Here is a 26,410-nt window from a genome sequence, read left to right as displayed (position 1 = left end):
TGTCATTTCCATCACCACACATTTTTAAAAATATTTAAAAAGTTCTCATCACACATTAAAAATGTATCCACAATTTATGAGATCACGCTCTACTTAATATAAAAATTCAAGTTATTTATTATCTAATAAGCTCTTACCCAAACCAATATTACATTTCAGAGTGTGACAGGTGTACAGTTCAGCATTTGGTCCTTAGGGCAGTTAATTTATCTCATTGACAAATGTATAATTATTTTACATTGTGGAAAAACTGATAAAACTAGTTACAAAAATGATCTTAGACTATTCTTGAGTGACATAAGTTATTCTATATTTAAATAACAGCTGTATATTGAGATGTGGTGGAAATGACATTTGTTCATTGCAGGTCGGAAAAATGTGAAATATTAACTATTTCTCTTGTAATCTAAGTTTGTCCTCTTATAGACCTTAACTAAACAAATTATTTAAACTTATGAGACTGTGTTACGAGTTTTTTTTATTCAACTTCACAAGGCTAAAAGTGCCCCTAGTTGAAGAAACGCCCATATGTTGATTCAGTCATATGATTCAGTAGTGGCTGGATTTGTTGAGTTCATTCAGTAAATCATTAGACTGATTCAAGCCAGTAATAAAGTTTCGGAACTATTCATTTCAAGAGTCATTTTGGACTAAACAGTTCACGCTTTATGTTTTTTCATGTAGCCTAAAATGCTGAGTACTGTTTTGAGACATTTATGGTACGTCATGTCAAAAATGTGTAAATACAAGTTGATTTGAGAACTTATTTTTTTCATGTCGCGACATTGCATGAACGCACCATTTTCTTACTTTGTGCGATCGCTGAGGTAGTTGATGAGCCTGAATGTAGCGCTATTGTGGATTTATTGTGTTCAACTGCTCACTCTGGAGCTACTAAATATTACTTTTATCAGATATGATTTTATATCAAAGAGAAAAAGTACACATCTTTGTTTCTATCATTGTACAAAAATATTTTTATTACTTTTTTGCAGACTGAGTTTACTTAGCAAAATCATTTGTAGCCTACTGAACGCACAGTATTGATCTAGTCATTTTAAAATGCAAGTAAATAAAATAAATTACAAATATCTTTTCATATTAAATACCAGACTATTCAAAAAGAATACAAATAAAAATCACACAAAAACAAATCAGTGAAAGATTTTAAAAATGGGAGAAAAAAAGTACATGTTTGCTTCCTGAGAAATTAATGGCCATTTTTCAGTCTACGCACAACCGATTAATGAGCTTTGACACATTAGCTCTTTCCCCAGAATTCCTCCTTTCTCCTCTGAGCACGACCCAAGAGTTCAGAGGCCATGGAGCACGAGGCTGCTGATCTAGATGAGATCTGAGACATCTTATCATCTGGATTTAATATGAAAGAGAGATTAATATATGTTAATATTTTAGATATTTTGAGATACTGCTGTTCCATAAATGAGTAATAAAAGGTAACGTACTGTACGCACAAACAATGCAGACACACAATCAGTGAAACCAGTGATTTGAAAAGCATTAGCTGTTCTTGATATGCTCACCACATCAAAGCACACGTTGATCTAATTCCTGTTCCTACCAAAACTGCTAGACAGACATAAAAGAGTGAAGTAACTGTCACTAACTGCTTATGGCTGCTAATGTCTGCTAATATTAAGGAAGTGATTTTACCATTATCTGACACACAGGAAGATTCAGCTTCAGGAAACACAAACAGCTCTGGCCGAAAAATTCCCAGGTTACCTACAATTGACACAAAGAGGATGATGTGATTGTGTAGTGAGTGAATTACATAAATGAACGTAACACAATAGGCTGTGAAACTTAATCACGTAATCTCCACTTTATACAGTGTACGTTTTGTCACTTAATATTTAAATTAACTGGTTATGTAAGTCAGCAGTCATTAAGGATCAGATTATGTAATTCAAATAACTGCATTTTCACTTTTTACAATGTTTATACTGTCACCAGGTTACCTTTAATGCTGTATATGTATTACTGAATAATACTCAAATATATATGCTCTCTTATTTTCTCCAAGGCTGCATTCATTTTATCAACAATTCAATAAAAACATTCATATTGTTTTCTGTTTTTCCAGTGTAATTTATTTCTTTGATGGTAAAGCTGAATCAACAGTTATTACTCCAGTCACAAGATCCTTCAGAAATCATTCTAACATGCTGATTTGGCACTTAAGATACATTTATTATATATATATATTATCACAGATGAAAACACGCTGCATAATGGGTTTTTTTTTTTTCATCATTGATACATTTAGATACATTTTCAGGATTCTTTGAAGTTCAAAAGAGCAGCATTTATTTGAAAATGGTAGAATCTTTGGTAGAAATTATAAATCTTTTTAATATCACTTCAAACCAGTCTAATCCATCCTTGATGAATAAAAATATGAATTTCTTTCAAAATTACTTTTGAGAAATAGTATATATTGAAACTTTGGTGTGTATAATATATATATATTTTTTTAATTAGAAGAACTAATAAATTTCAAATGCTTTTTGAGGCATAAATGCAATAATGAAATTATGTTAATACACTTGAATTGTCGTAACTATGAGGCATGTAGGTATTAAATCAATCAATAGGTGCATCAGCTGCATTTGATAGAATTAATTAATCATTTTAAATAAATGACTCAAATAAATGAGTACATTGGTATCAAAATAATGCACTGACGTTAGTGGAAAAAAAAAAAAACTCACATTAAAAAGAAGACAGGAGACTGACCTAGATTATTCTCCCCCTATTGCTAGCGGTAACCTAACCTCCCTCTACTCCTTCTGCTGGTAAATGACTCAGTCACGTTTCAATTGCGTGCTTATAGTGTGGCGGCTGTTCTTCCCTTGTATGGATTGATGATCTTCAATCAAATAAAGTGATATTTTTGAAAATGTTCGCTTCTAATGTGCATAAATGACTTCAGGCTCAGTTTGAATTCATAAAAGCTGCAACTGTTAGGCCTTTCATAATCAAATTCCCATGGCTGCAACTAGATCTATGTGAGTGGATGCTGAAAGGAACCGTACCATTATGCTGAAATTCCGGGTTTCTCATTGTGCCCTGGATCCTGTTGGCAGGTGGAGGGACAGCAGCTCGGTGACGGTGGCTGGACTGTTGTCTTTGCGATGGCTTGGGTTGTCTTAGATTGGTGGAGTAGTCTTCCGCCTCCTCCTCAGACCAGGCATCTTCTCGCATGGGAAGTGGATCTACAGTGGTCAGGCCAGCGGCTGGTGAGGAATGTGGCAAGCTTCCACTCTCAGCCTTTGCAAAACAATGGAGTTTAAAATCTGAAGACATAATGTGTGACATATTGCACTTTTGACCTAAGACTCATGTACCTTACTATGTGGCCGCTGTGGAGAGCCAACTATGATATGTTTGTAAGGAGAGTGAGGTTTTCCTAAAGGTGGTTCACTCCTCCTAACTCTCCTGGAGGAATGTTTGATATTCGGAGGAGAGACCAGCAAAGCTCCTCCTATTAAAAATTAGAAAAATGATTAAAGTAGTGCTGTCAATCGATTAAAAAATTTTATCGCGTTAATCACAGTCATGGACTGTGATTAATCATGATTAATCACAAATTTAAAATACTAGGATTTACCTGTAAATGTGTTGAAATAAAGAAATGCATGACAAACTAGTTTAAGGAAACAGAACCTTTCACACTTCCGCCAGGTATGAGATAATCCTTATTATTCTTTTATCATTATTCTTTTGTTTTTATTCAGCCATTATCAGCCTTTATACTGGCAATAAAACGTTTACCAAGCCACATCGCTTCAATCCCAGTATACATTTACCCAACTATTATCAAAAGTATTTCTAAATAAATACAACAAAACATTTTCTTGTGACCTTACGTGAAGTATTATGACAAAATGCATTATGAAGAAGAATTGGACCTGTTCTGCAGGTGCATTAGAGCTAACATTAGCATCATGCTTCATAAGACAATTTATGAGATTAATAGTACACTTTTACTCAGAACTCACTTCAAACCATCATCGAGTGTTTGTAATAACTTCCTTTTGCGATCACATGTGGAATTTGGTCGTTTACTGTTGTTAAAATATGTTATTTATAGCCTTTTATATCGCTGCACAAATTAGCATTTCAGATGTACACATTACCTCAAGAAAATCAAATACAAATATCCTATCGTAATTGTGTGTTTATTATCTTATATAATCTATAGAGGCTGTTGTCAAGTTTATTTCTGCTGTGTAAAAGCCTTAACGTATGCTCTGGCTGAAACCGCCTCTCCGTTTTTAAACTGCCAGGTATACATTCCAAGTATAATACACATTAGTCAAAGGATCTATTTTAGGCGGCTGTGGTACATTACAAAAGTAGGCCAAAAAACCGTAACCCACGGCTCTGTAATTTTTCCCGTGACTGTATTTTCAAAATAGCCCACTTGTGCCGCTACCCTGACAACACTGGTTCGCTGTACCCTCATCACACAATGATAGATAACCTTCCGCGCTGCGATGACGGTAAGAAGTTGGGGTCAAACCTTATCAAATGATTAATTTGCATTAAAAATTATTAATTTTATATTATATAAATATTAATCGCATGCGTTAACACATTAACGTTGACACCCCTAGATTAAAGTAAAATAAATCATGTTATAATAAATGCTATAAATTATATATAATTCATGTTTTGATTGCTAGCTTTTTCTAATAAACAAGAGGCTTGGAGTCAGTTGTTCTGACGGCAAACCTATTCAATCATAGTGAAACTGTTGTGAGATGCCAAAAGTACAAGTTCAAGGTGACAAACAGATGTACCATCCACACAGGAAATCACAGCTGTCTGTAAATCTAGGAGGTTTGATACCAGTGGCTGGAGTGGTCCGATCATGGTGTGTTCTTTGCACAGTCTGCATGGTCCTGAGTTTGGGGGTTGGCAATCTGCCCCTGATAATGGAATCTCCAGACCCGTCCACCACTGATGATGACTCAGTTTCCAACACCTGCAACCTAGAAAAGATATGCGAAATGTCGAAATGGAAAACTGTCACGGCATGGGCAGAAACATTTTTGTACATAAGAGTCATCTTTGTTATATCACGCCTGGATTTATACCGATATTGGATATATATATATATATATATATATATATATATATATATATATATATAGTATTTTTAAATTATATAATAATTATATCATTACTATAAGTATCCTTACACATAATTTTTTTAATATACGAGGGAATAATTAGACATTATAAATCAAAAATAATAATGTAATTTTTATATTTGTGTAACTATGTGTCTATTTGCCTCTTTATAATGACTCACTTACTGTATTCCTCAATTGTAAGTCGCTTTGGATATAAGCGTTTGCTAAATGAATAAATGTATGTCCATTTCTTTAAATTGTAGTTAACTTCCTATTCAACTCACAGCCAACTCAATTCAAATTTCAACTCATGAATAGAGCAGAATTCTTCAATTCTGACTTTTGCCTGACACTGACACCATCATGTTGGTTCTACTGTTGGCAGGTTCTCTTATCTCAAAAGCGACTGAGGTCACATTTCAGAAGAACAAATAGCACATACCTTTCATTTCTCTCCTTCATGTCCCCATGCTTATCTTTTGGATTCCCCTCATTTTTTTCAACTGTTAGCTCCTCCTGTGAAATCTCTGACTCATCTCTATCTCCAAGTCCCTCTTCTTCATCCCAGGCCAACTTTCTCTGCACAGGGAGGGTGGGGTCTTCATGAAGACGAGCATCTCCAGGAGAGCTTCTCCTGCTGGCTGCCACAGAAGCAGAAGGCCCAGGGCTAGAGCGTCCCCTGATACTACCAGTTCTAAAGAGACATGCCAAAGACACCAGGTCATTGTTAAAAGAAAGTTCTTTCTGGATTTGCTAACTAAATTGGACAAATTTTGATGGTTGAGCTCTGCTCACCTGGCCAGGTCCAGAGCCTCGATGATAGGGGTGCTACTAGTGCTTCTGCAGGCCTCAGATTCAATGGAGGATGAGGAAGAAGTGCCACTGGAAGGCTCCCACATCCAGTTGTGGTCCGACAGGATTTGATTCAGGTGCTGCCGAGAAAAATGAGTTCCCCCGGCCCTTTTCCTGTAGGCATCAGCTTTCTCACGTAACTCCTGCACCTGAGGAAAAACAGTATAACTTTAGAGTTGTGAATAATAAATAAGAGCCTGGGAAAAATAGGACCAGACTGCAGATAATGTGTTAGGCAAGAAGATTGATAATTCATTGGAAGCACAGACAAAACACTTTTCAGGGCTCAACGATAAGGAATAAGGATGTCCCACTGACCCATTTAAATTTTGGGAATGGGTTAAAAATCATATTTTACTTACAATAAAAACTTTAAATAAAATAAAATAAAATAAAATAAAATAAAATAAAATAAAATAAAATAAAATAATATATATATATATATATATATATATATATATATATATATATATATATATATATATATATATATATACATTTTCACTTCCTTTGTAAAGAAACATTCAAAAACAAAAATACATACAATACAAAAATATGTTTGTAAAGATTATTTAATATAAATTTTTGTGGTGATAAAATTTATTGTTGAGCCCTGATATTTATTTATTATTGAATCAGCATAAATTCACATCATGCAACATTGTCACATCCGCTTCGAAACCCGTATAGAGTTTGTATAAATGTGAAGGCAGTCATGCTCCGCTCCTAAAGAGCTGACTCAGAAACACACTCTTGTCCCATATGGCGAGTCTTGCATGAAAGTTTTGCTGGAGACGCATTGAAGCACACTTGACACCATAACCTAAAATGAAGTACTTCTGTCTTACAAAAGTTACTTTGTTCTTACAGGGTCAGCATGTAACAAAAACTGCTTTGAAGTCTCTATAAATGTACATTCTAGCCAACAAATTTTAAGCACTTACACATTAAAATAAAGAGTTGAGCACTGAATTTACTGTCATGTAGGATACTGACCGTGTTAAAACAAAGAAATCAGATCAAATTATTTACTAAGCTGCAAAAGAGCACGTGAAATTTACAATTACAGTGCGACACTTATACAGATTGGGGGTAAAACACGATGAGAGTTAACTAATAGCTTAACACCTAATTAATCAGTTATGTAATACTACAAATATTAATGGGACATCTTATTAAAAAAAAAATTTTTTGTCCCCCTCTATGTCACTTATTCTGTATTATTGGCTCATCTGATAGATAATATATCTGTAACAGATCAAATGAATGAATGAATAAATAAATAACCTCAGTTACACTTTAGTATAAGGACCAATTGCCACTGTATGTCACTATTAACTAGTTGCTTATTAGCATACCTATTATTAACATATTGGCTGTTTATTAGTACTTATAAAGCACATATTCTGCATGACCATATTCTACATCCCTAATCCTACCCAAGACCTAAACTTAACAACTATCTTACTAATTATTAATAAGCAGCACTTTGGGAGTTTATTGAGGTAAAAGTCATAGTTAATGGTTTGTTAATAGCGAGAATTGGACATTAAAATAAAGTGTGACCATAACTTCTGCTATACGAACACATGTAGAATTAGGTTGTTTTTTTAAAGTTACACCTAAACATTTATCGATGCTTTTATATAATCAGTGAAAGAGCCAAAAGTCAACACAGGATTACCAGACAACTGAAAGCAAAAAAAAAATCAACCAACAAAACCACAGACAACTTCAAAGTTCCATATATGCTGACAGATAACATCTTGCTGACTGATCCACCACATGCACACATACACAGATTGAACACACAGACAGTTCTTCAAGAAGAGGTCCACTGAGATACCACCATATAATCGAACTTTGAATGATGTCATACAGTACATTTTGTGAGAACAGACACACACATAAGCAAATGAAGGTCTCTCTTGAGACAGCAGCGGCAGTGAGAGGATGGATGCAACAGGCGGAACAGTTACCTCATGATACCACTCGTGAAAACCTTCACACTCCTGTAAGATTAATAATACAGACCAGTAATTAGAGAGACTACCTTAATGTTTGCTAACAGCTCTTCCACTTTAACCCATCACAGCTCAAGCGTTCATGCTCCTGAATTAAGACCTCATTATATCTGGTCTTTTATTAATTGCTGTCTTTTAAGTCACCCCTTGTGTACATTAATTGAATGTTATTTAACTTATGTATAAATACATAAACAATAAAAAATATTTAAAAGAAAACTTTGGTCACACTTTATATTAGGTGGCCTTAACTACTATGTACTTACATCAAAAAATAAGTACAATGTACTTATTGTGTTCATATTGTATTGCAAAACACTTTTGCTGCTATTGAGGTGGAATACGGGTAAGGTTAGGGACAGGTTTGGTGGTATGGGTAGGTTTAAGGTTGGGTTAAGGTGTAAGGGATGGGTCAACAGTGTAATTATAAATGTAATTGCAGAAATTAATTACAGATGCAATTACATATAGGTATTTTTAAAAATATAAGTACAATGTAAAAACATGTATGTACTCAATAAGTGCATTGTATCAAATAATTAATTTAAATGTAAGTACATAGTAGTTAAGGCCACCTAATATAAAGTGGGACCAAAACTTTATCTTTGAAATGTATTGGACATTCACCCCATCTCCAGTCTTGTTAAATGCAGTATATGTAATTTAAATTAACATCTAAAAATGAGTTATTCCTTTGATTCAATAGTTGATATTCATTCAATTATTCTCTTTTTTTTTTTCAAATTTATTTTATAGGCCATATCAGAATCAAAGGCTATTGTGTGGGAAGATCAAGATCGTTTTAAATATTATTTATATAACTGGATTAATAGATATTCATTAAATTCATTATTTTATTTTTTATTTACTTATTTTAACATTTAGCATTTTTTTATGCCATGAGAATAAAATGCTATTTTCTGTGGCTTTTTCCCATAGATTTTTTTCTTTTTCCAGAAGCTCACCTCCTCCTTTGCAGTTTTGATCTTCGCCCATGCTCCATCTCTGTAACTATACTGTAGGGGAGAAAGAAAGTTGGATCTGTACTCGGTTTTCCCTTTCCTGTCAGGCAGACAAAGAGGGACACTGGTAAATACTTCTGTGGAATTTGTGAAAAATTCTAAATGTAACCTGTTGTATATAATATGGACTTCAAAATATATATATGTGCTGCTGATGCGAAATGTGTGAAACAGGCCTTATGAGTTTTGTTTCTGTATTTTTTTTCTAGTCCTGTACAAAAAATAAAATAAAAAATACAACAGTCACCTCATAACCTTGGGCGAAGAGTCTCTCAGGGCACAGGGTGACCTCACTTCCTGTTGCTGTCGATGGGTAACTTCCTCTTCGGGGCTTGACTTTCTGCTCTGTCGTTGCTCCTTCTTCTTCTTCTTGTTCCTCTTACTCTGGCATGGAGGGCATTTAGGCAAAAGCACATAACAAACTATGTCAAAGGTGCAAAAATTTTCTTCATGTATACTTCCTTACTATACAATGAGGACTGTGCTTATAGAATGTGTGAAAAATTACGAGGAACTAACACGTTAGTGAAACTGGTTTATCCAGCTCCATAGTTATGCAGTGATATTTGGAAAGTCTGTGTCCATTGACGTATGTGACAAAGCTGAATGTAGATATTTCTGTGTACCTTCTCTGGGGTTGTGTTGTTCTCTGCATCAAGCTGCGGGACCTCGTGTTGTTCAACATCTCGCCTCAGGCGTGGTGGTCTGGGAGGAGGTGATCCTTTGAAACTTCTCTTGTACTCACTCTCCATAATTACTGGGTTTGATTTGAAGGGTGGGATGGCTCTGTTGTTACTGTACAGCATCTAAAACAGACATGAAATAATCCAAAACACAAAAAAGGTGCAATGACCCTGATGACCATGGCATTCTGATAACAAGATACTACTTGCTCTCTAAATGTAATTATTGTTAGTTTAATAACATGTATTTTCATTAAACAGTTTTATATGTGTGTGTGTGTGTGTGTGTATTCTGAAGTAAGCATGCAAAACTCTGTACTGCCATCTACTGGATAAGGGTTTTTTATTGATATGAAAGAAAATACGCTCAAATATACACAGTAATTATTTTCTCTAAATATAAGAAACACATCAGGTGACAAAACGTATGTCAGATAATCTGGCCATGAAATACAAGGACTTGATGCAAACCAATGTGTGATGTTAAAAATAATTTTGAATTAGGACAATGCTCATAAAAATGCAATAAAGCACCTCATGTGCAGCTAGCAGGGGTGAATTGGCCGCAGGCGTTTTCCACATGAACTGTCTCTGGTACTCAGAGCTCAAACGGCCATTCCTCTGTCGCTCCGATCTCAGTCCCGCTCGTTTCCTTAGCACATGGTTAATCTAATAGAAAACATAAGCTCTGAATAACTGTAACTGCAGTGATGATGGTATTAACACATAATAATACAATTCTAATTGTTATACACTAATTACAGTGTTATACATTTTTTTAAATGTTTATAATAATGGAGGGTGGGGGGTTGTGTGCTCGTCCACTCATTCTGATCAGAGATTCTGGAGCACTACATATGAACAGTACTACAAATGGGCCTCTTTAAATGTGTTTTTTTTTTTTTTTTTTTTTTTTTGCGTTATTGTTATTCACTCACTTAAAACCAGACTCACTCCATTTAGTCTCTGTTGCTGCTGGTCTGCAGCAGTGGTGGATGTCTGAGCTGCTTGCTCCTCTGCTTGTAGTTGTTGAGATGGTGCAGTGGTGCCCTCTGGTGGCACGGGGTCTCTTGGGGCAAGAGGGGTCACTACTCTTTCTACACTAGAGGCTCTGAGCACAGGTGTGACAGCTGGAGGTGTGACAGGCCTGCTCTTCTCCTGACTCTGTTGAGATGGATCATGCCCTTCCCATCGGAAAGAACTGGATATCTGAGGTGGATAAAATGGCACTTTCCTTTTGGATATGAATTGGGGTTCCTGGGTAATTCCTTTAAATGCAAGAAAAAGATCAATGAATTCCATTAATTATTGTGTGATAATTATTTTCATTTTAAAAAGACATCTGTCGACACATCTATCTATCTATCTAGAGCTATTATCTGGCAATATCTATCGATCGTCTGATAATATCTATCTATCTATCACATACTTGACTGGTCAGAGCGCAGTCCTGCCAGTCGCATCTTGCGATGTGGAGAATCGCTTCTGGATCGTGTTGTTCGACCTTTGTATTTACTCCGATACTCGCTGATTCCCTATTAGAAGTGGAACATACAAACAATAAGTACACTTTATAGCATAAGTATCGCACATTTTGCATTTGGTATGTTATACAATCTCTGAATCTGCATTCAAATGAGAGGTCTAGGAAATGATCTGTGATTTATCAGAAAACCCACGCTTAATCCGTGCTTAATTAATAACTAGCTCTTAGGTGAGAATTGGATAATCTTGATGCCTTCAAGACAAAACAGGAAGTATCGACGGTAACTTGTAAAGGTTTTACCGTTTAAGACGTTTCTTAATAAAACCACATAAAGTGTTCTGTAAGTGTATCTATTTGTTTTCGGCAACGCGTAATCTATATCGCACAAGGATTCGTATTAATGTATATTTAGGTACCTAAATGTAAACACCCGAAATAAATCTCAAAACTGAAAGCATTTCTGCAGCCTGCAGCGCGCGCTCTCTGTTCCTCAAACAAATGACGTCGCACGAGCGCGTGCACCTTCAATCTGTTATAAACAATTTCCAGTGGATGATAATTTAATTAATTTACCTTAAAACGGACAGGCATTCTGAGTCTGAGCCAGCGGTGACTAGTGCTCAGAGAGGTCCGTGAACAAAAGAAGTGTTTTTCTTACACGCTTGAGGTTAGATTCGGCTGCAGGCTTTGCTGTTACCTTGGTGAGGGCTGCAGCGTCCCACGATACGCGCATGCGCACGACTGTAAGCCGATTTATTATGACGCTGTACTGCACTTTGTGTGTATGTGTAGTGTAGTGTAATTGATTATGTTACTCCCATTGATCAGATTTGATTTTCTTTGTGGTAAAGTTTGTTTGATAAATTAAATTGGGGGGGCGGAGTCTAGTCTTTACAGCAAACATTCTTTCTCACAAATAAATGAAGTAGGCTATCCTTTAAACTTAAAATGCATACATTGCTATATATAGCTGACATAACGTGCTGTTTTTTTTTTTTGTTTGTTTTGTTTTTTGTTTAAATGTACTGAAATAGGTTTAGGTCATGTCGTTACTCTCATAATCTTTGATGTGATATTGTTGCTTTTGTCAAATGTAGCACTGCTATTCTCAGTTCATTTGACAAACATTATATTTGGTATTTTGCTTCAAATTCCACAAAAGATAAATATTTTAATTGTTTTTCTTGGCAAATTTTACATTCATGACTGCACATGCATAAACTGTAAACATAACTTCTCTGTCATCTTGGAATAAATGAAAAATTACACACAAAAAAAGAAGTTATGTTCCTCTGCTTTTGGGTTCTTCGTGTACAATTGTGACTCTGCACCACAAAACCAGTCTTAAGTGTCAATTTTTTTAAATTTAGATTTCATATACATATCAGGTGATATACATCACCTGAAAGCTGAAATAAGCTTTCCATTGATGTATGGTTTGTTAGGATGGGACAATATTTGGCTGAGATACAACTATTTGAAAATGTGGAATCTGAGGGTGCATAAAAATCTAAATATTGAGAAAATCGCCAAATGAAGTTATTAGCAATGCATATTACTAATCAAAAATGAAGTTTTTATACATTTACGGTAAGAAATTTACAAAATATCTTCATGGAACATGATCTTTACTTAATATCCTGATGATTTTTGGCATAAAAGAAAAATTGATCATTTTGACCCATACAATGTATTTTTGGCTATTGCTACAAATATACTCCAGCGACTTAAGACTGGTTTTGGGGTCCAGGGTCACAATTGTTCTTTATTACATCAGGTTAGTGTCATGGTCATGTTTTCCACAATGAAAGTGTAATTAATGCTGCATTTAGTCTACTAATTTATTACAGTTACTTTTTATTACATCTTTTTGTTTGTTTATATTTATTTGGGTTACACTTTATTTTAAGGTGTCCTTGTTACAGTGTAATTATACATTTAAGTACTGAGTAATATTAATTAATGTACTTATGGTTAGGGTATATTTAGGGTATAATAACATATATAGTAGCCTATTACATGGTTAGAGTTAGGATTAGGGTTTGTCTTAGGGTTACTTGCATGTAATTATGCATAATTAAGTGTTATTATAATAGTAAGTGCATGTAACGTGTAACAAGGACATCTTAAAATAAAGTGTTACCTTGTTTGTTTGCTTGTAGCTGATACCGATTATTGCGTCTAAACAGCAGATTTAGAAACAGTTTAGAAAAGCATCCCGTGATAAACATAAATACATTATAATTTCGCCACTCATTACTTACTCAAATGTGTAGTTTAACTAGCTAGTGGCTTTAAATTACAAGTAGCGTAATGAATGGCAAAACAACAGCTAAATCTAAACCCGGCATCAGTTAAATTAAGGCAATCCAACCATTCAAATTCGAGGCTGATAAACCATTAATCACTTTTACAAATAATGTCCAGTACAAGGATGGCAGTACCTCTCCGCGAGAATTTGCGGGTCTCTCAAATTTGGGGACGTGGCAAGATTTACCCAATAAGACAATCTGGATGCACAACGGCGTCGAGCGATGCATCAACCGATTGTGAAGCCTCGGCGCTGATTGGTTTTCCGAAGCTCTGTAGCCAATCAAAAGAGAGCGCGATGAGTTCTGCGCATTTTTAAACAACGGTTTCCTTTACATCCGGGGTTTGTTGTGCTGAAGTGGCCCAATGGCAGTGGACGGACTCCACTGTTTACGCTGTGATTGGACCGCTAGTCCAAAAAACGGTGTGGCACAGGGGTTCGCAGAGTAAACCAAAGACCCTGTATTGTGTCTGGGATTCTCGGCCTCGTATTAAACCTAGGTATGTTTGCATTGTATACACATTTTGCTACGCTTTTGCATGTTTGGTCTTTAGTAATGTGATTGACTGACCGTGTAATGTTTTAATGCCGACTCACTTAAAGGGACCATTAGTATTGAACGTTAAAGGGATAGTTTACCAAAATAATACATTTTTTGTTATAATTTGCTCACCCCAATGTTGTTATAAATGTCTGTGACTTCCTTTGATCTGTGGAAAGCAAAACTACAATGTTAAAAGACTGACAGCCCCAGTCACCCTTCACTTTCACTGAGTCTTGTTTCATACTATAAAAGTGAACGGTGACCATCTCATCTTAAATATGCTGTAAGGTAACTTTTTGCCTGTGTTTGTGCTGCTTAGATTATATCTGTTATAATTTGTGGTTAATAAGTAGTAAATAGCTATTGTGTAACGTTACTTTGACATCTTGTTTCTTAAGCTGTAAATAAGTCCTAATGTAGCTGTTTATACATGTCATTTATTTCTGGTGTGACCTAAATTCTGATTGAATCTAAAATTATGTAATTATATTTTTGTGCTAATTTTGTTAGTGGGTCTTGGACACTTGTCTTGGCTATAGGCCTACTACTTGTCATTTTCACCTTTTTTATTTCCCCTTTATTTTTTACCCATTCTCTGGAAACACATTTTTGTTCATGTCGGCAGTGTTTCCTGTCAAAGATTCTTTCTGGTATTTTGCCAGTCAGGATTATTATCTTTCCCTTGTGTTACACACATTTACACTGTCGTTCAGTAAGTTAAGTTAGGGGTCAGTATTTAATTTTTTCAGGTAATTCATACACTTCAATTCATTTTATTCAGCAAGGACATATTCAATTGGCCTAAAGTGATAGAAAAGACATTTCTGACGTTGTAGAAGAAGGTTTCTATTTCAAATAAATGCCTCTTCCTTGTATTCATTGGTGAATCCTAGTTTCCAAAAAAAAAAATTGAGCAGCACAACTCTTTTCAACATTTATAATAATACAGAATATTTCTTGTTCAGCAAATTAGCATATTAGAATGATTTCTGAAGGATCACGTGACACTGAAGACTAAATTAATGGCTGCTGGAAATTCAACTTTATCATCACATCTATAAATGACATAGTAAAAGATATTAAAATAGAAAACGGTTATTTTAAATTGTAATGTTTCACAATATTACTGTATTTTTGATCAAATAAATGCAGCCTTGGTGAGCATAAGAGACTTCTTTAAAAATCACTAAACAATCTTACCAACCCTAAATGTTGAACGATAGTGTGTCACACTTCTCGCTTAAGCAGTTGTTTACATTCACTGATTCAAACAAACCTTCAAACATTTAAAACTATGTTTGCACATTGGATTATTTAAACATTGCCACATCAGAAATTCCTGTGATCAGTATTTATTTTAGTTTAAAAGGGATTTGGTATTTATATAAACAGTATATGTTAATATTTGCTCTCTCTTTCACCAGAGTTTATGTGATGAAGATGGAGATTAGGCCTCTGTTGATGTGCTTTGCTCTGTGCGTGGTCTACGCCACCAGCAAACCCACAGAGAAGAAGGATCGCATCCACCATGATGAACCACTGAGCAGCAAGGAGCATGACGATGGCACAAACTTTGACTATGACCACGATGCCTTCCTTGGGGAGGATGAAGCTAAGACGTTTGATGACCTGACCCCAGAGGAAAGCAAGAATAGGCTTGGGTAAGGATTGTGCTGAGTGTTAAGGGGAGTTTAGTAGTGATTCGCAGCAAAAAGATGACCGGAAGTCATTCATTTTCATTGAGAGTTGGTAGTTTCGGTATGAAATAAATTATTAAGAGAAGACGCGCTCTTCTAGTTCATTTATACCCTATGTTTTTACTCTTTTTGCGCTGCCTTTCAGTAAAATTGTGGATAAGATCGATGCAGATGAGGATGGCTTCGTCACCGAGGCCGAGCTGAAAGCATGGATCAAAAAGGCTCAGAAGAAGTACATCTATGACAATGTGGAAAGACAATGGAAGGATTTTGACATGAATAATAATGGCATGATCTCCTGGGATGAATACAAGAATGTCACATACGGCACCTACCTTGGTAAAAATGCAGTCTGTTTTTATAAACAAGGTTAAAGAATTGGTCACCCAAAAATGGAAATGTACACACACCTGTATGGATTTCCTTCTGCTGTGGGACATGAAAGATATTTTGAAAAACAAAAATAAATGTTCATATAATGAAAGTTCAGGGTCCAATGTTGTTTTGGACCCCACTGACTTTCATTTTATGAACAAAAACAGTTGAAACATTCTTCAAAATATCTTTTTTTTTAACCTTCCACAGAAGAAAGAAAGTCATACAGATATGGAAAAACTTGAGGATGAGTAAATGATGACAGAATTGTCATTTTTGTCTACCACTTTAAAAATGTTAAGGTAAAGTGTGTAGTCACCAAGAAAAATTGCAATAATAAGTATTTTAATAATCATTTGTTCTGATAATTTAATCCTTTCCACTGTCTGTGTTTTTCTAGATGATCCTGAGTCTGATGACGGCTACAACTACAAGCAGATGATGGCCAGAGATGAACGGCGCTTCAAAATGGCTGATGGAAATGGAGACCACATCGCCGACAAAGAGGAGTTCACTGCCTTCCTCCATCCTGAGGAGTATGAACATATGAAAGACATTGTTGTGTTGGTGGGTCTGTTATTATTGGCATGTCGGTTCTATCCCAAGTTAAAGTTAATGTGAAACATGTTTGTATCCCATTTGACTTCTGTAAAATTACATACGCTGCTACTTCAAACTGTAGGGCAGTCATATTTTTTAAAGATGTCTTTTATGCTCACCAAGTCTGCTCTTATTTGATCAAAAACTCAGTAAAAACAGTAATATTCTGAAATGTTATTACAATTTAAAGTAACTGTTTCTATTTTAATATAATTTATTCCTGTGACGGTAAAGCTGAATTTTCAACAGCCGTTACTCCAGTCTTCAGTATCTCGTGATCCTTCAGAAATCATTCTAATATGCTGATTTGCTGCTCAAGACACATTTCTTATTATTTTCAATATTCTGCATGACATTTTTGTGGAAATCATGATACTTTTTTCAGCCCTCTTTTGTGAATAGAAAGTTCAGAACAAACAGTATTTATTTGAAATCCTTTTTAACAATATAAATGGCTTTATGCAGAGCACAAATTCCAAGTATGGGTAACCATACTTGGCCACATGTCACGTCACTTTAAATTGTTGGATGTGGCCTCATTTTATCCATTGGGAATTGGTGGCTTCAAATGAAAGGAAATTTGAGGAAAAAGTGAAATGTGTGCACTGAGCATTTTGGACATAAGACCAGGAACATGTATAAAGGACAATAACTGGATCATTTAGATTTTTATATAGTAAGTTGACTTTGTCTAGATTTTCTGTAACCCGTTTCACTCATTTTTTAATTTCATCATTAGGAAACTATGGAAGATATTGATAAGAATGGTGATGGTTTTATCGACCTGGAGGAGTATATTGGTGAGTGAAATATGGTATTAGGTATATTTTAAATTGAAAACTCTCTTCATATTTGCATTGCATAAAAATATATCAATTTGCAGTATAGCTTAACATCAGTTGAATTTTCTTGAATATCAGGCGATATGTACAACCATGAGGATGAAATGGACGAGCCAGAATGGGTGGCAACGGAGCGAGAGCAGTTTTCAGAGTTTAGAGACAAGAACAAGGATGGGAAGATGGACAAAGAGGAGACCATGGACTGGATCCTGCCGGCCGACTACGACCACGCAGAAGCCGAAGCCAAGCATCTGGTGTACGAGTCTGACACAAACAAGGTGAGCCAATCTTAAAAATCTTTTGTCCACTTTTCGTTAGTTATAACTGAAATCATTTCAACTGTCTGTCACACTGTCTTTCAGGATGGCAAACTCACCAAAGAGGAAATACTCAACAAGTACGATTTGTTTGTGGGAAGTCAAGCGACTGACTTTGGGGAGGCTTTAGTTCGACATGATGAATTTTAATTTTTTTTTTTCTAGTATAATAGATAATTACTTTTTAACTTGCTTTGGTAAATGGATATAATTTATTTTATATTGCTTCACCATAATACAACACTAATTCCTCAGATTTAGTTTTCCCTTTTTTGCACACAAAAATGCATTCATGATGACTCAACTTAAGGTTTTGTTTTTTCCTGAAAAGTGTGTTAGCAGTATTTGTTTGATCCGTCTTTGGAATCGTGGTCCACATACAGCATTATTACCATTTCAATAACTGTTTATATTTGTTTTTTGATGTGAAGCAGTTTATTCAGAGCTAGATTCAAGGCAGATCTATGATCAGCACCCCCTGCTGTTCGGAGTCCTGCATATTAGGATACCATTAGTACAGACACCTCTCAGAAGATTGGCTTCTTCTGAGAGTTTATACAAATAGGTATAAAATACATGTATATATTCACAATGAATATGTATATACTTTTTATACATACAAACTCACATTTCTCTCCGGTATGTAATTGTCCTGGCACAAACATCGATTTTAGAGCCATGGGTCATGATCCTCTCAAGGCAATATCTTATTCAATATTTATTAGAAAAAAAAACCTTGGCTTATTCAGTCACGCATTCAAGAATTTCTATTGATGTTGAGATGTTTGTTTTCTTAAAGACTCCCTGATTTTGATCTTTAATAGGCACACTTTCATTGTGCCTTTCACTGATTTTTTTTAAAAATTTGATTTGGATCTTTAGTTAGGGGTATATGGCTAAAGCCTCAAATCATTTTGGTTTGTAGGGTCCAATCAAGCATGTTACTGAATAGTTTGTTGCTTTCAGCTTCATTATTTGAAATACACTATCAATTATATGAAGATTGCTATGCTACAAACATAGCAATGTGGTCCATTAGTTGTCTTTTGAATGCATTTTATTTTTTTATATAAAATGTTTTAGCACCCAGTGGTTTTGAGGTGACTTCCTTCAAGTGGTGCTGTTTCAGCACCTACAGATTGTATCTCGACAACAACAAATGGTCAATAAAACAAAATTATGACTGAAGTTTTAACTTTTTTCATGTCAGTTGTCTTTTTTTCCGCATTCGCTCTGCCTGTCATTTTTTTGAGATTTCCAAAATAGGAGAAATATGTGTCTATGTATTTTTTTTAATAATTTTATTTCAGTTTAAGCTTTAGATATTTTAGTACTGAGAAATTGTGCTTCGGCAACTGGAATAAAGCCTATTTCAGTTGATTAATAGAAGCCAACGGGTAGAGGAAAAAAATGCATCAAACAATATAAATATTTATTAATTCTAAAATCTGGGCACATGAACAAATTCATGCACACTGTATGTCTAATTACAACAAAACATGTACAGAAGTAATATAGGTACAGATATTAGAGATCCAACGTCATGAAGCCAGTGATTTGTTACCAGCAAACTTCCAGTGAACGGTTCCTCAGCTGCAAACAAGCGGATGGACTTGGATAATTCTTTTGTGATCTTGTATATCTTGGCTAATCCAGCCAGAAAGCTGGGCTTTAGTAAGTTCTTTAGAGAAGACGAGAGTGAACCGCTTTGTTGCGCTGTGCTATTTTACCGAAACAAGCAGTTTTGATTGGTATGGGATTGGTAAGATCTCATTGTGATAGAAATTATTATTGCTACTATTAAAAATGTAGTCAAAGGGCATTTTAAAAACAAAATCAGGAATTTCCATTTTCAGTTTGCACAAGTCCATTCACATTCGAGGATTTCTCATGTTTATTTATTTTGTTATTCTTTTTTTTTTTTTTTTTAGATTTTCTTTTGCAAGTTGAAAATTAAATATTCTACTTCATCACCAATGCATAATGCATTGTTTTAACATAAAACAGCAATGTTTTTCATTACAAAAAAATAAAATCGTAATATTTTGAAGATTCCAGTTCTGCACAGAAAGGATGGTAGGATACCGCCCTCTGGTTTGGCCATCCAGCAGGCTGTGTCTTCAGGACAAAAGGACTCCCTCGGCCCTCGACAAGGTGTAAAGGTGCAGGATTTGAACAATCAGGAGAAGGGATAACAGGAAAACAGGTCCAGACAGGTTGTAAATAGGTTGTGGAATAATTTATGCAGACACAGAGGAGGTTTCGGTCTTGCTGGAAACCTCTGAGCCCTCATCAATCTTCTTGCCAAATACAGTCTCCATGATGCAGGCATTGAACTGGAACACAAAATGTCGAGAGTATTAGTGTTTGTCTGCATGTGTAGTGTTATTATTCAACGCATATGTGTTGTCCATCTCACCTGTTTGTTCATGAAAGCATAGATTAGGGGGTTGTACACACAGGAGCTCTTTGAGAACAAAGCAGGGATGGCCACCATACGGTAATCCTTGTTTGATTCGTCAGCGTTGGCAAACCACATGGCTGTGATGGCATAAGGGCCATAGCAAACTATGAAAGAGCCAACCATCACAACAACCATCCTGGACACTTCCTTCTCGGCCTTTTGGGTGGAGGCTGACTCGGCCTGCTGGGCTGCAACCTGTGGGTAAATGTTGAAACAATTCAAGCTTGTGAAATATTTTTTTTATTCTGATAAAGCATTTATACATATTCTAAAAAAGGACATTCTGCTCTCAGTCCTGAAATTTCCTGGGGAAATATTTGACAAAATTGGCAACATTTTGTGCTTCATTGAATTGGAAAGAACATAAAGGAGACTGATATGATAAGTTAAGCATGGGCATAAATAATATTGCCTGAATTTATGCAATAAAGTAAATAAAATATTTATTTGAAAATCTTTTATCTACAGTTTATCTACGTTTGTCCACAAGGGTGTATAAAAGCAAAAAGTTGGGATATTTGAGATACTTACAGCACGGAGGGCTCCCAGGAGCTGTGAGTAAGAAAAGATGATGATGGTCATTGGCATGATGAAGCACGTGACCAAGAGGAAGTAAGTGTAGCTCTCCGAATTGTACTCCTCGCTTTTTGTGTACCAGTCAGGTCCGCAGGAGGTGCCGATACCCTCGGGAATGTATCTGTAAATGTGAATGTAAATAATATCAGTTACTAAAATTACAAATGCGTGTTTCCAAATATTTTGCGAAGAAAAATTTCTTTCACCTGCTCCATCCCCAGAACGGAGGAGTGGCACAACCAATACCTATGATCCAGGTGAACACCACGGCTCCGACGGCCTGGCTTTGTCCGAACTTGAAGCTTCCAAAGGGTTTGCAGATAACCACGTATCTCTCGAACGCCAGAACCGCCAGAGACCATCCCGTCACAAGACCTGTGAGAACAAGATATCCATCAGCATTTTCACAGAAAAGCCATAGGAGAACCATTTTTGATTTCCTCAAAGAACCTTTCAGTGAGAGGTTCTTCAACAGTTTCTTAGAATCTAAAGAACCTTTTTCCACTTATAAAGAACATTTTGTGGCTTGGAAATGTTCCGTGGATATCAAAAGTTCTTCATGGAACCATAGATGCCATTAAACTTTTTAAGAGTGTCACGTCTATGCCATTCAAAGTTCATAGACTTACCCGCAATTGATCCCATTGCAGATTCCATCGCACACAATGTATGACCCAGAAAGAAATAACCTCTGAGAGCAGAGAGGAATACTTGGCTTACGGAGAAAGTGTCAAAAATGAAGCCTCCTAGGGAGATGTTCACCAGAATGTAGTTGAGAGGCTGTCGGAGTTTCTTGTACTTCATTGTAACGAAAAGGACAACGGCGTTCAGAGGTACGCCCACGAAAAATACAAAGCCCATGAAAGCTGCCTGCAGGTAGAAAGCCCACTTGGGGGCCAGATGGTACTGTGGGCCCTCGAAGGGGCTGATTTTGGAGAGGTTCCCGAATTGAACAGCCCATGCGTCCATGGTTGCGCCCTTAGTGGCCTTATTCTTGCACGGTGCCCTGGTGAAGTCAATGAGCAGCCTGACTGGCCAAACACAGATGGGACGGCCTTTTATAAAATCCTCAAAGTCTTGCCTGGTGTGAAAAGTGGGGGTTAAATGAGGATGAAAAGCAAGATCATCCTCCAGGTGATCTTCCGGACATGTTGTCAGGATAATCCGTCCTGTCCATGCAAATTATGCTCAACACCCCCCTGGAATCTCTAAGAACATGATTAGGCAACACATGTTACACAAATGCAGAATATCATATGTTTTAGCTTGTATTATAAACAACAGTAAGACAACGTGTTTAGAAAGACACTTCTAAAAGACCATTAATATTCAATAATACTATCTTGAACTGGTATTATACTTGAACTGAATTGAACTATTGTCTTCAGAAGAAAAGACAAATTTGTTTCATAATTGATGAACTTCGCAACGTTGACACAATTGAATGGAATTGAATAAACTTTGAAGTGACTTGAGCTGACGTTATTGTATTTCTGCTAGTTGATGTCAGTGGATATTAGCATTTAACTTAACATACTCAACAAGCCAGAAATTGGTTTACATTTGACCTGCATTTTCCTTTCCAATAGCTTTAAATGAAGGTTTCAGGTTTGTAATGAATCAGTGGACTCAAACTATGCTGGAGCTTCAGTTTATATTTTCCACTTTAATGTGTTGATGCAGTCTGTGGACATCTTGGTTGACTTTTGTGAGTTAACAGTGTTAACAGAAAAACAGAAAAACATACTAATCAAAATAAGGATGGCATACCTAGTTTGCAAGTGATTAACTGTTGGGCTCAATCATTAAATCTCCTTACATGTAAGTCCACAAACAACACATATATCAGATGTAAACAATGTTATTTAATTTACTTATTTTGAATCATTTGGCCAGTAAATGAAACAAGTTCAACACTTAAAAGTTGTATAATATACTGCACTACGTGCCTCAGTCAGCTTAGTCCAGAGTTATTTCACAACCTGTAAATCACTTGTTAAACTTTAGCATATAGATTAGCCAACACACTCTCTCTCTCTCTCTCTCTCTCTATATATATATAAAAGTGCTATATAGCACTAAAAGTGGTTCTTTGGCTCGTAATCATAGGGGAACCACTTGGTGCTTCAGTGGTTCTTCACCGGTTCTTTGGCATGACTGAGGGGCTGTATAGCACCGCTACCATATACAGAACCTGTTAAGCTCCTGTATGGTTCTTCAGCGGTTCTTTGGGGTGATTAAGGTGCTATATATATATACCACTGCCATACAAAGAACCTGTAAAGCCCCTTTAAAGGTTCTTTGCGAGCCAAAGAACCATTGTTGGTGCTGTTTAGCACCGTTTTTGTTGAAGAAATACAATGCAATATGGCACCTCTTATGGTTCTACATAGCACCATTTGACAAAGGTGCTGTATAGCACCTTTAAAGATATGGTGCTATATAGCACCAAAAGTGGTTCCCCTATGATTACGAGCCAAGAACCACTTTTAGTGCTATATAGCACCATTTTTTTTTTAGAGTAAAAGTTTTAGAGTCATTTTGGTGTTATGAATTGATGCTTATTGGTGATTTATTTCAGTAGCCTATGTCTGGTATAACTCTGTTTTTTTTTAGAGAATTTTTAAGATTTAAGATTTATCTTCAATGATCCTGCAGATTTGTGGTCTGAAACTTGAAACTTCTAAAGTCTAACACAGAATTATCTCTGTACTGAGTATAGTAAAACATTTTCCTAAAACATATGGAAATCACATGAAAGGTATAACTAGTAACTTCAAGCATTGGCCTAGTTTTTTGGGTAAAACAAGTTTGTTCATTCTTGGCTTCCATTTCATAAGCTGCAGTATATAAGCAGGCGAAAGGCAAACCAAACTCTTAAGGTCCCCAAGCACGAGGATGAGCCGTAATCTGGAAACAAGATTTACCTAAACCAATCGCTAAAAATCCCCACAAACCATATTGATGTCACAGAGGGATTACGTGCAAACTAGCAGTTTATCTTGTTAGCTAAGACTTAGATTGTGGGTCAATTTTGATAATCTGGAGAGAGATAAAGAGTGTTAAACTGTAAATCCTATACATCCGGCCTCTTTTTATACACCTCATTTCGGTTCCTTCGTTTCTCCTTGGAGAATCTTCCCTTCCTCTCTCTCTAATTTCTTTTCTTTGGTTTCGGCAGGTAAGTGTTTTTTTTATAGGTTAGAAACATATTACAGAGTGAATTTGGTTAATAAGCAACACCTCGTTTGGTTTTATAAGTTCAGCTTGTTTATTTTGTGTTCTTTATTTGCATATTTAAATGCAAAATGTGGCTGTTCTATTTAATTGATTGTTTTTAGGTCTTTAATTTGAACTCTCTGGGGAAAATATGTTTTCTGTTTATATAAATAGCACATGTACAATGGATGTTTGACAATTAATTTATATTCACTGTATTTTTTCCTCCAACTTCTTGATAAATTAAAATGTGCTACTTTGTAAAATTTTAAAAAAGAATGCACTTACATTTGTGTTAGATATTTTGTGCAGTGTGTTGATTTTTGTGTGCAGTGTGTTGATTTTGTAGACGTATAAATGTCGAATGATCCAATTCAGAAAATTCAGAAGCCATCCATTGACCCGGGGTTGTATTGTAACCAAGCTATATATCTGAGTTGCATGGGTATGATACGACCTGGGTTACAGGAAGGTCATGGACATCGTGGGAATTGTAGAGATGAACTACATAATACACCGTTATCAACTTCATATCAACAAATGATAATTTAATCAAATATGTTTAATTTCATTGAATGTGTATAAAAATAGATTGGATTTTGAAATATACATGTATGTGTATTAAAGTCATCTATATGGAATTTTGCTGCTTGGATGGTCTTTTTATTGTAGTCTGTTATGCCAGTGTGAGAGAAGCATGTGTACGTGAGAAGAAGAAAATAAGTTGAAAGAGGGAGACTAGGGTAAAAAAAAGAAAAGAAAAGTTGAGCGAACTTAAAAAATGTTTTGAAAATCTTCAGCAGATTTTTGAGTTTGCTCAACTTTTTTTTGTGGGAGATTCTCAAATTTTTGTTGTATAAACTTAAAACGACAAGCTGCTGAAGCTGGTTGCCTTAAAATTTTAAGTTGGCTCAACTTTTTTTTTTTACAGTGTGGGGTAAAAAAACAACAAACACTGAAGAGGTTGAAACTTGTCTGCAAAGCAAAAGGTGATCTCATTCTTATGATAATTTTTATGTTATTTATATTATATTTAAGACACGTTACACATAAGGAAAAAACTACCTACATCACAAACACCTTTTCTTCCAGACATCATCAGCTAAAGTGATTTTTTTTATTCGTATCGTATTCCTACCTGCCATTTCACAAAGGCCTATAGCCTACTGTATAGGTCTATTCATTTAATTTCTATATGCAGAAACATTGAGTAATACGATAGCCTAAACATTTGTAGAAAATTACATTTAAAAATGAATTACAGTAGCTAAGAATTACAGCTACTATTTGTAAGTAGGCTATTCAGATTAGTATATTTAACAACTATGATTTGTTCAGTGACCGATTCTTATGTGCAACTTGTACAACAGAAATGTAGTTCATAAGGTAGCTAAATAACTGTAAAAGTAGCCTATTATTAAATGTAGGCTTACTAACGTAATAAAAAATAAATTGATTTAATAAAGTGTAAATTACTATATAACATAGATAATAACAACAGCACCACATCAATACCGAACAGAAATACTGTACACAAATAAATGACTTTTATTAGTCAGTTATTTTTGGTGAATCAACATTCAGGACGAACAGTGTAGTCCGATTCCCACACGAATGACTCTTCTGAACTGGTTCTTTTTTGGAATCAAAACACTTTTCTAAAAGATATTTTATCATATCTGACTAGAAATGAACCATAACTTCTACTGCTTTATGCTATGTGTGGCTATAAAGACTTATCAGACTTAAATCAGATACTTGACTGACTGCTTGTTTAAATAAATTGTAGTTTATGTATTTTATTGTAATCAATGGTATTTTATCGAATAAATAAATCTCACTTTATTGGATTGATATTTTAGACAACATACAGGTTAATTATAGACTAATTAACAGGATTGCATTGATCCCTACTCTAAAGAATTGTATTGTGATTATATTTAAATTCTAATTCAATTCATTTCTGTTCTGCTGAATGCAGTAAATTCAATAAGTGCCTTTTCTACCTTTAAAAAAATTAAATAATCGATGAAGGAAGCGTAATGATTCTGAATCGCAAAGAAGCATCGGAATTGAATATGGAATCCCATATGGAACACAAATGACTCCGTCACCTTTTCATGAGAATGACCCTTAAATAGTGTGTAGCAGGCAGTGGGTGTGTCTCCAATGAAATTATCCTCGTAATAAGTATACCAGGTCATATACTCAAATCACAATCGTTAAAACACAT

The 26,410-nt window shown here is 35.4% G+C and overlaps 3 protein-coding genes across 17 annotated transcripts; 1 reads left to right on the top strand and 2 right to left on the bottom strand.

Annotated features, from left to right (window-relative positions):
* Nucleotides 1-940: 940 nt before the first annotated feature.
* On the bottom strand, nt 941-13,779 carry mdm1 (Mdm1 nuclear protein). Of its 14 annotated transcripts, none has more exons than XM_058773548.1 (16): nt 13,677-13,779; nt 11,176-11,281; nt 10,701-11,014; nt 10,281-10,415; nt 9,690-9,869; nt 9,311-9,447; nt 9,007-9,103; nt 7,997-8,029; nt 5,961-6,166; nt 5,608-5,859; nt 4,879-5,021; nt 3,372-3,508; nt 3,060-3,294; nt 1,675-1,746; nt 1,545-1,590; nt 941-1,371 (listed from the first exon to the last, which is right to left on the bottom strand). In XM_058773548.1, coding segments are annotated over exons 1-16 (2,190 nt in total). In that variant the 5' UTR covers nt 13,773-13,779; the 3' UTR covers nt 941-1,370. The 14 variants fall into 14 exon arrangements, with proteins under 14 accessions (XP_058629531.1, XP_058629533.1, XP_058629524.1 ...); XM_058773550.1 differs by having other exon boundaries at nt 1,545-1,587; XM_058773541.1 differs by having other exon boundaries at nt 1,545-1,746.
* On the top strand, nt 10,850-19,117 carry calua (calumenin a). 2 transcript variants are annotated; one of them, XM_058773555.1, is made up of 7 exons: nt 10,850-10,960; nt 15,512-15,748; nt 15,930-16,123; nt 16,560-16,726; nt 17,499-17,559; nt 17,680-17,879; nt 17,964-19,117. In XM_058773555.1, the coding sequence occupies exons 1-7, from the start codon at nt 10,926-10,928 to the stop codon at nt 18,066-18,068; spliced, it is 999 nt and encodes a 332-aa protein (XP_058629538.1). In that variant the 5' UTR covers nt 10,850-10,925; the 3' UTR covers nt 18,069-19,117. The 2 variants fall into 2 exon arrangements, with proteins under 2 accessions (XP_058629538.1, XP_058629539.1); XM_058773556.1 differs by lacking the exon at nt 10,850-10,960 and adding an exon at nt 13,909-14,043.
* A 292-nt stretch (nt 19,118-19,409) lies between these two features.
* opn1sw1 (opsin 1 (cone pigments), short-wave-sensitive 1) lies at nt 19,410-26,406 on the bottom strand. Its single transcript, XM_058773017.1, has 6 exons — nt 26,292-26,406; nt 21,588-22,166; nt 21,165-21,333; nt 20,914-21,079; nt 20,338-20,577; nt 19,410-20,254 (listed from the first exon to the last, which is right to left on the bottom strand). The coding sequence occupies exons 2-6, from the start codon at nt 21,925-21,927 to the stop codon at nt 20,159-20,161; spliced, it is 1,011 nt and encodes a 336-aa protein (XP_058629000.1). The 5' UTR covers nt 21,928-22,166; nt 26,292-26,406; the 3' UTR covers nt 19,410-20,158.
* Between the last annotated feature and the right edge of the window lie 4 nt (nt 26,407-26,410).

Source organism: Onychostoma macrolepis, chromosome 04, assembly GCF_012432095.1.
Source record: "Onychostoma macrolepis isolate SWU-2019 chromosome 04, ASM1243209v1, whole genome shotgun sequence".
In the NCBI taxonomy this organism is placed as follows: Eukaryota; Metazoa; Chordata; class Actinopteri; order Cypriniformes; family Cyprinidae; genus Onychostoma; species Onychostoma macrolepis.
This window is presented reverse-complemented; position numbering and strand designations above follow the sequence as displayed.

Excerpts from the sequence above, each read along its gene's own strand:
- calua (XM_058773555.1), top strand. The coding sequence starts at position 10,926 with ATGCCCTTCCCATCGGAAAGAACTGGATATCTGAG. Across the intron at positions 10,961-15,511 it reads GAAAGAACTGGATATCTGAG|AGTTTATGTGATGAAGATGG; the intron begins GTGGATAAAATG and ends CTCTTTCACCAG. Across the intron at positions 16,124-16,559 it reads CACATACGGCACCTACCTTG|ATGATCCTGAGTCTGATGAC; the intron begins GTAAAAATGCAG and ends GTGTTTTTCTAG.
- mdm1 (XM_058773540.1), bottom strand. The coding sequence starts at position 13,772 with ATGCATCGCTCGACGCCGTTGTGCATCCAGATTGTCTTATTGGGTAAA. Across the intron at positions 9,104-9,310 it reads TCTTCGCCCAAGGTTATGAG|GAAAGGGAAAACCGAGTACA; the intron begins GTGACTGTTGTA and ends TCTGCCTGACAG. Across the intron at positions 3,295-3,371 it reads CACAGCGGCCACATAGTAAG|GCTGAGAGTGGAAGCTTGCC; the intron begins GTACATGAGTCT and ends TGTTTTGCAAAG.
- opn1sw1 (XM_058773017.1), bottom strand. The coding sequence starts at position 21,927 with ATGGACGCATGGGCTGTTCAATTCGGGAACCTCTCCAAAATCAGCCCC. Across the intron at positions 21,080-21,164 it reads CCGTTCTGGGGATGGAGCAG|ATACATTCCCGAGGGTATCG; the intron begins GTGAAAGAAATT and ends TCACATTTACAG. Across the intron at positions 20,255-20,337 it reads ATGCTTTCATGAACAAACAG|TTCAATGCCTGCATCATGGA; the intron begins GTGAGATGGACA and ends TTTGTGTTCCAG.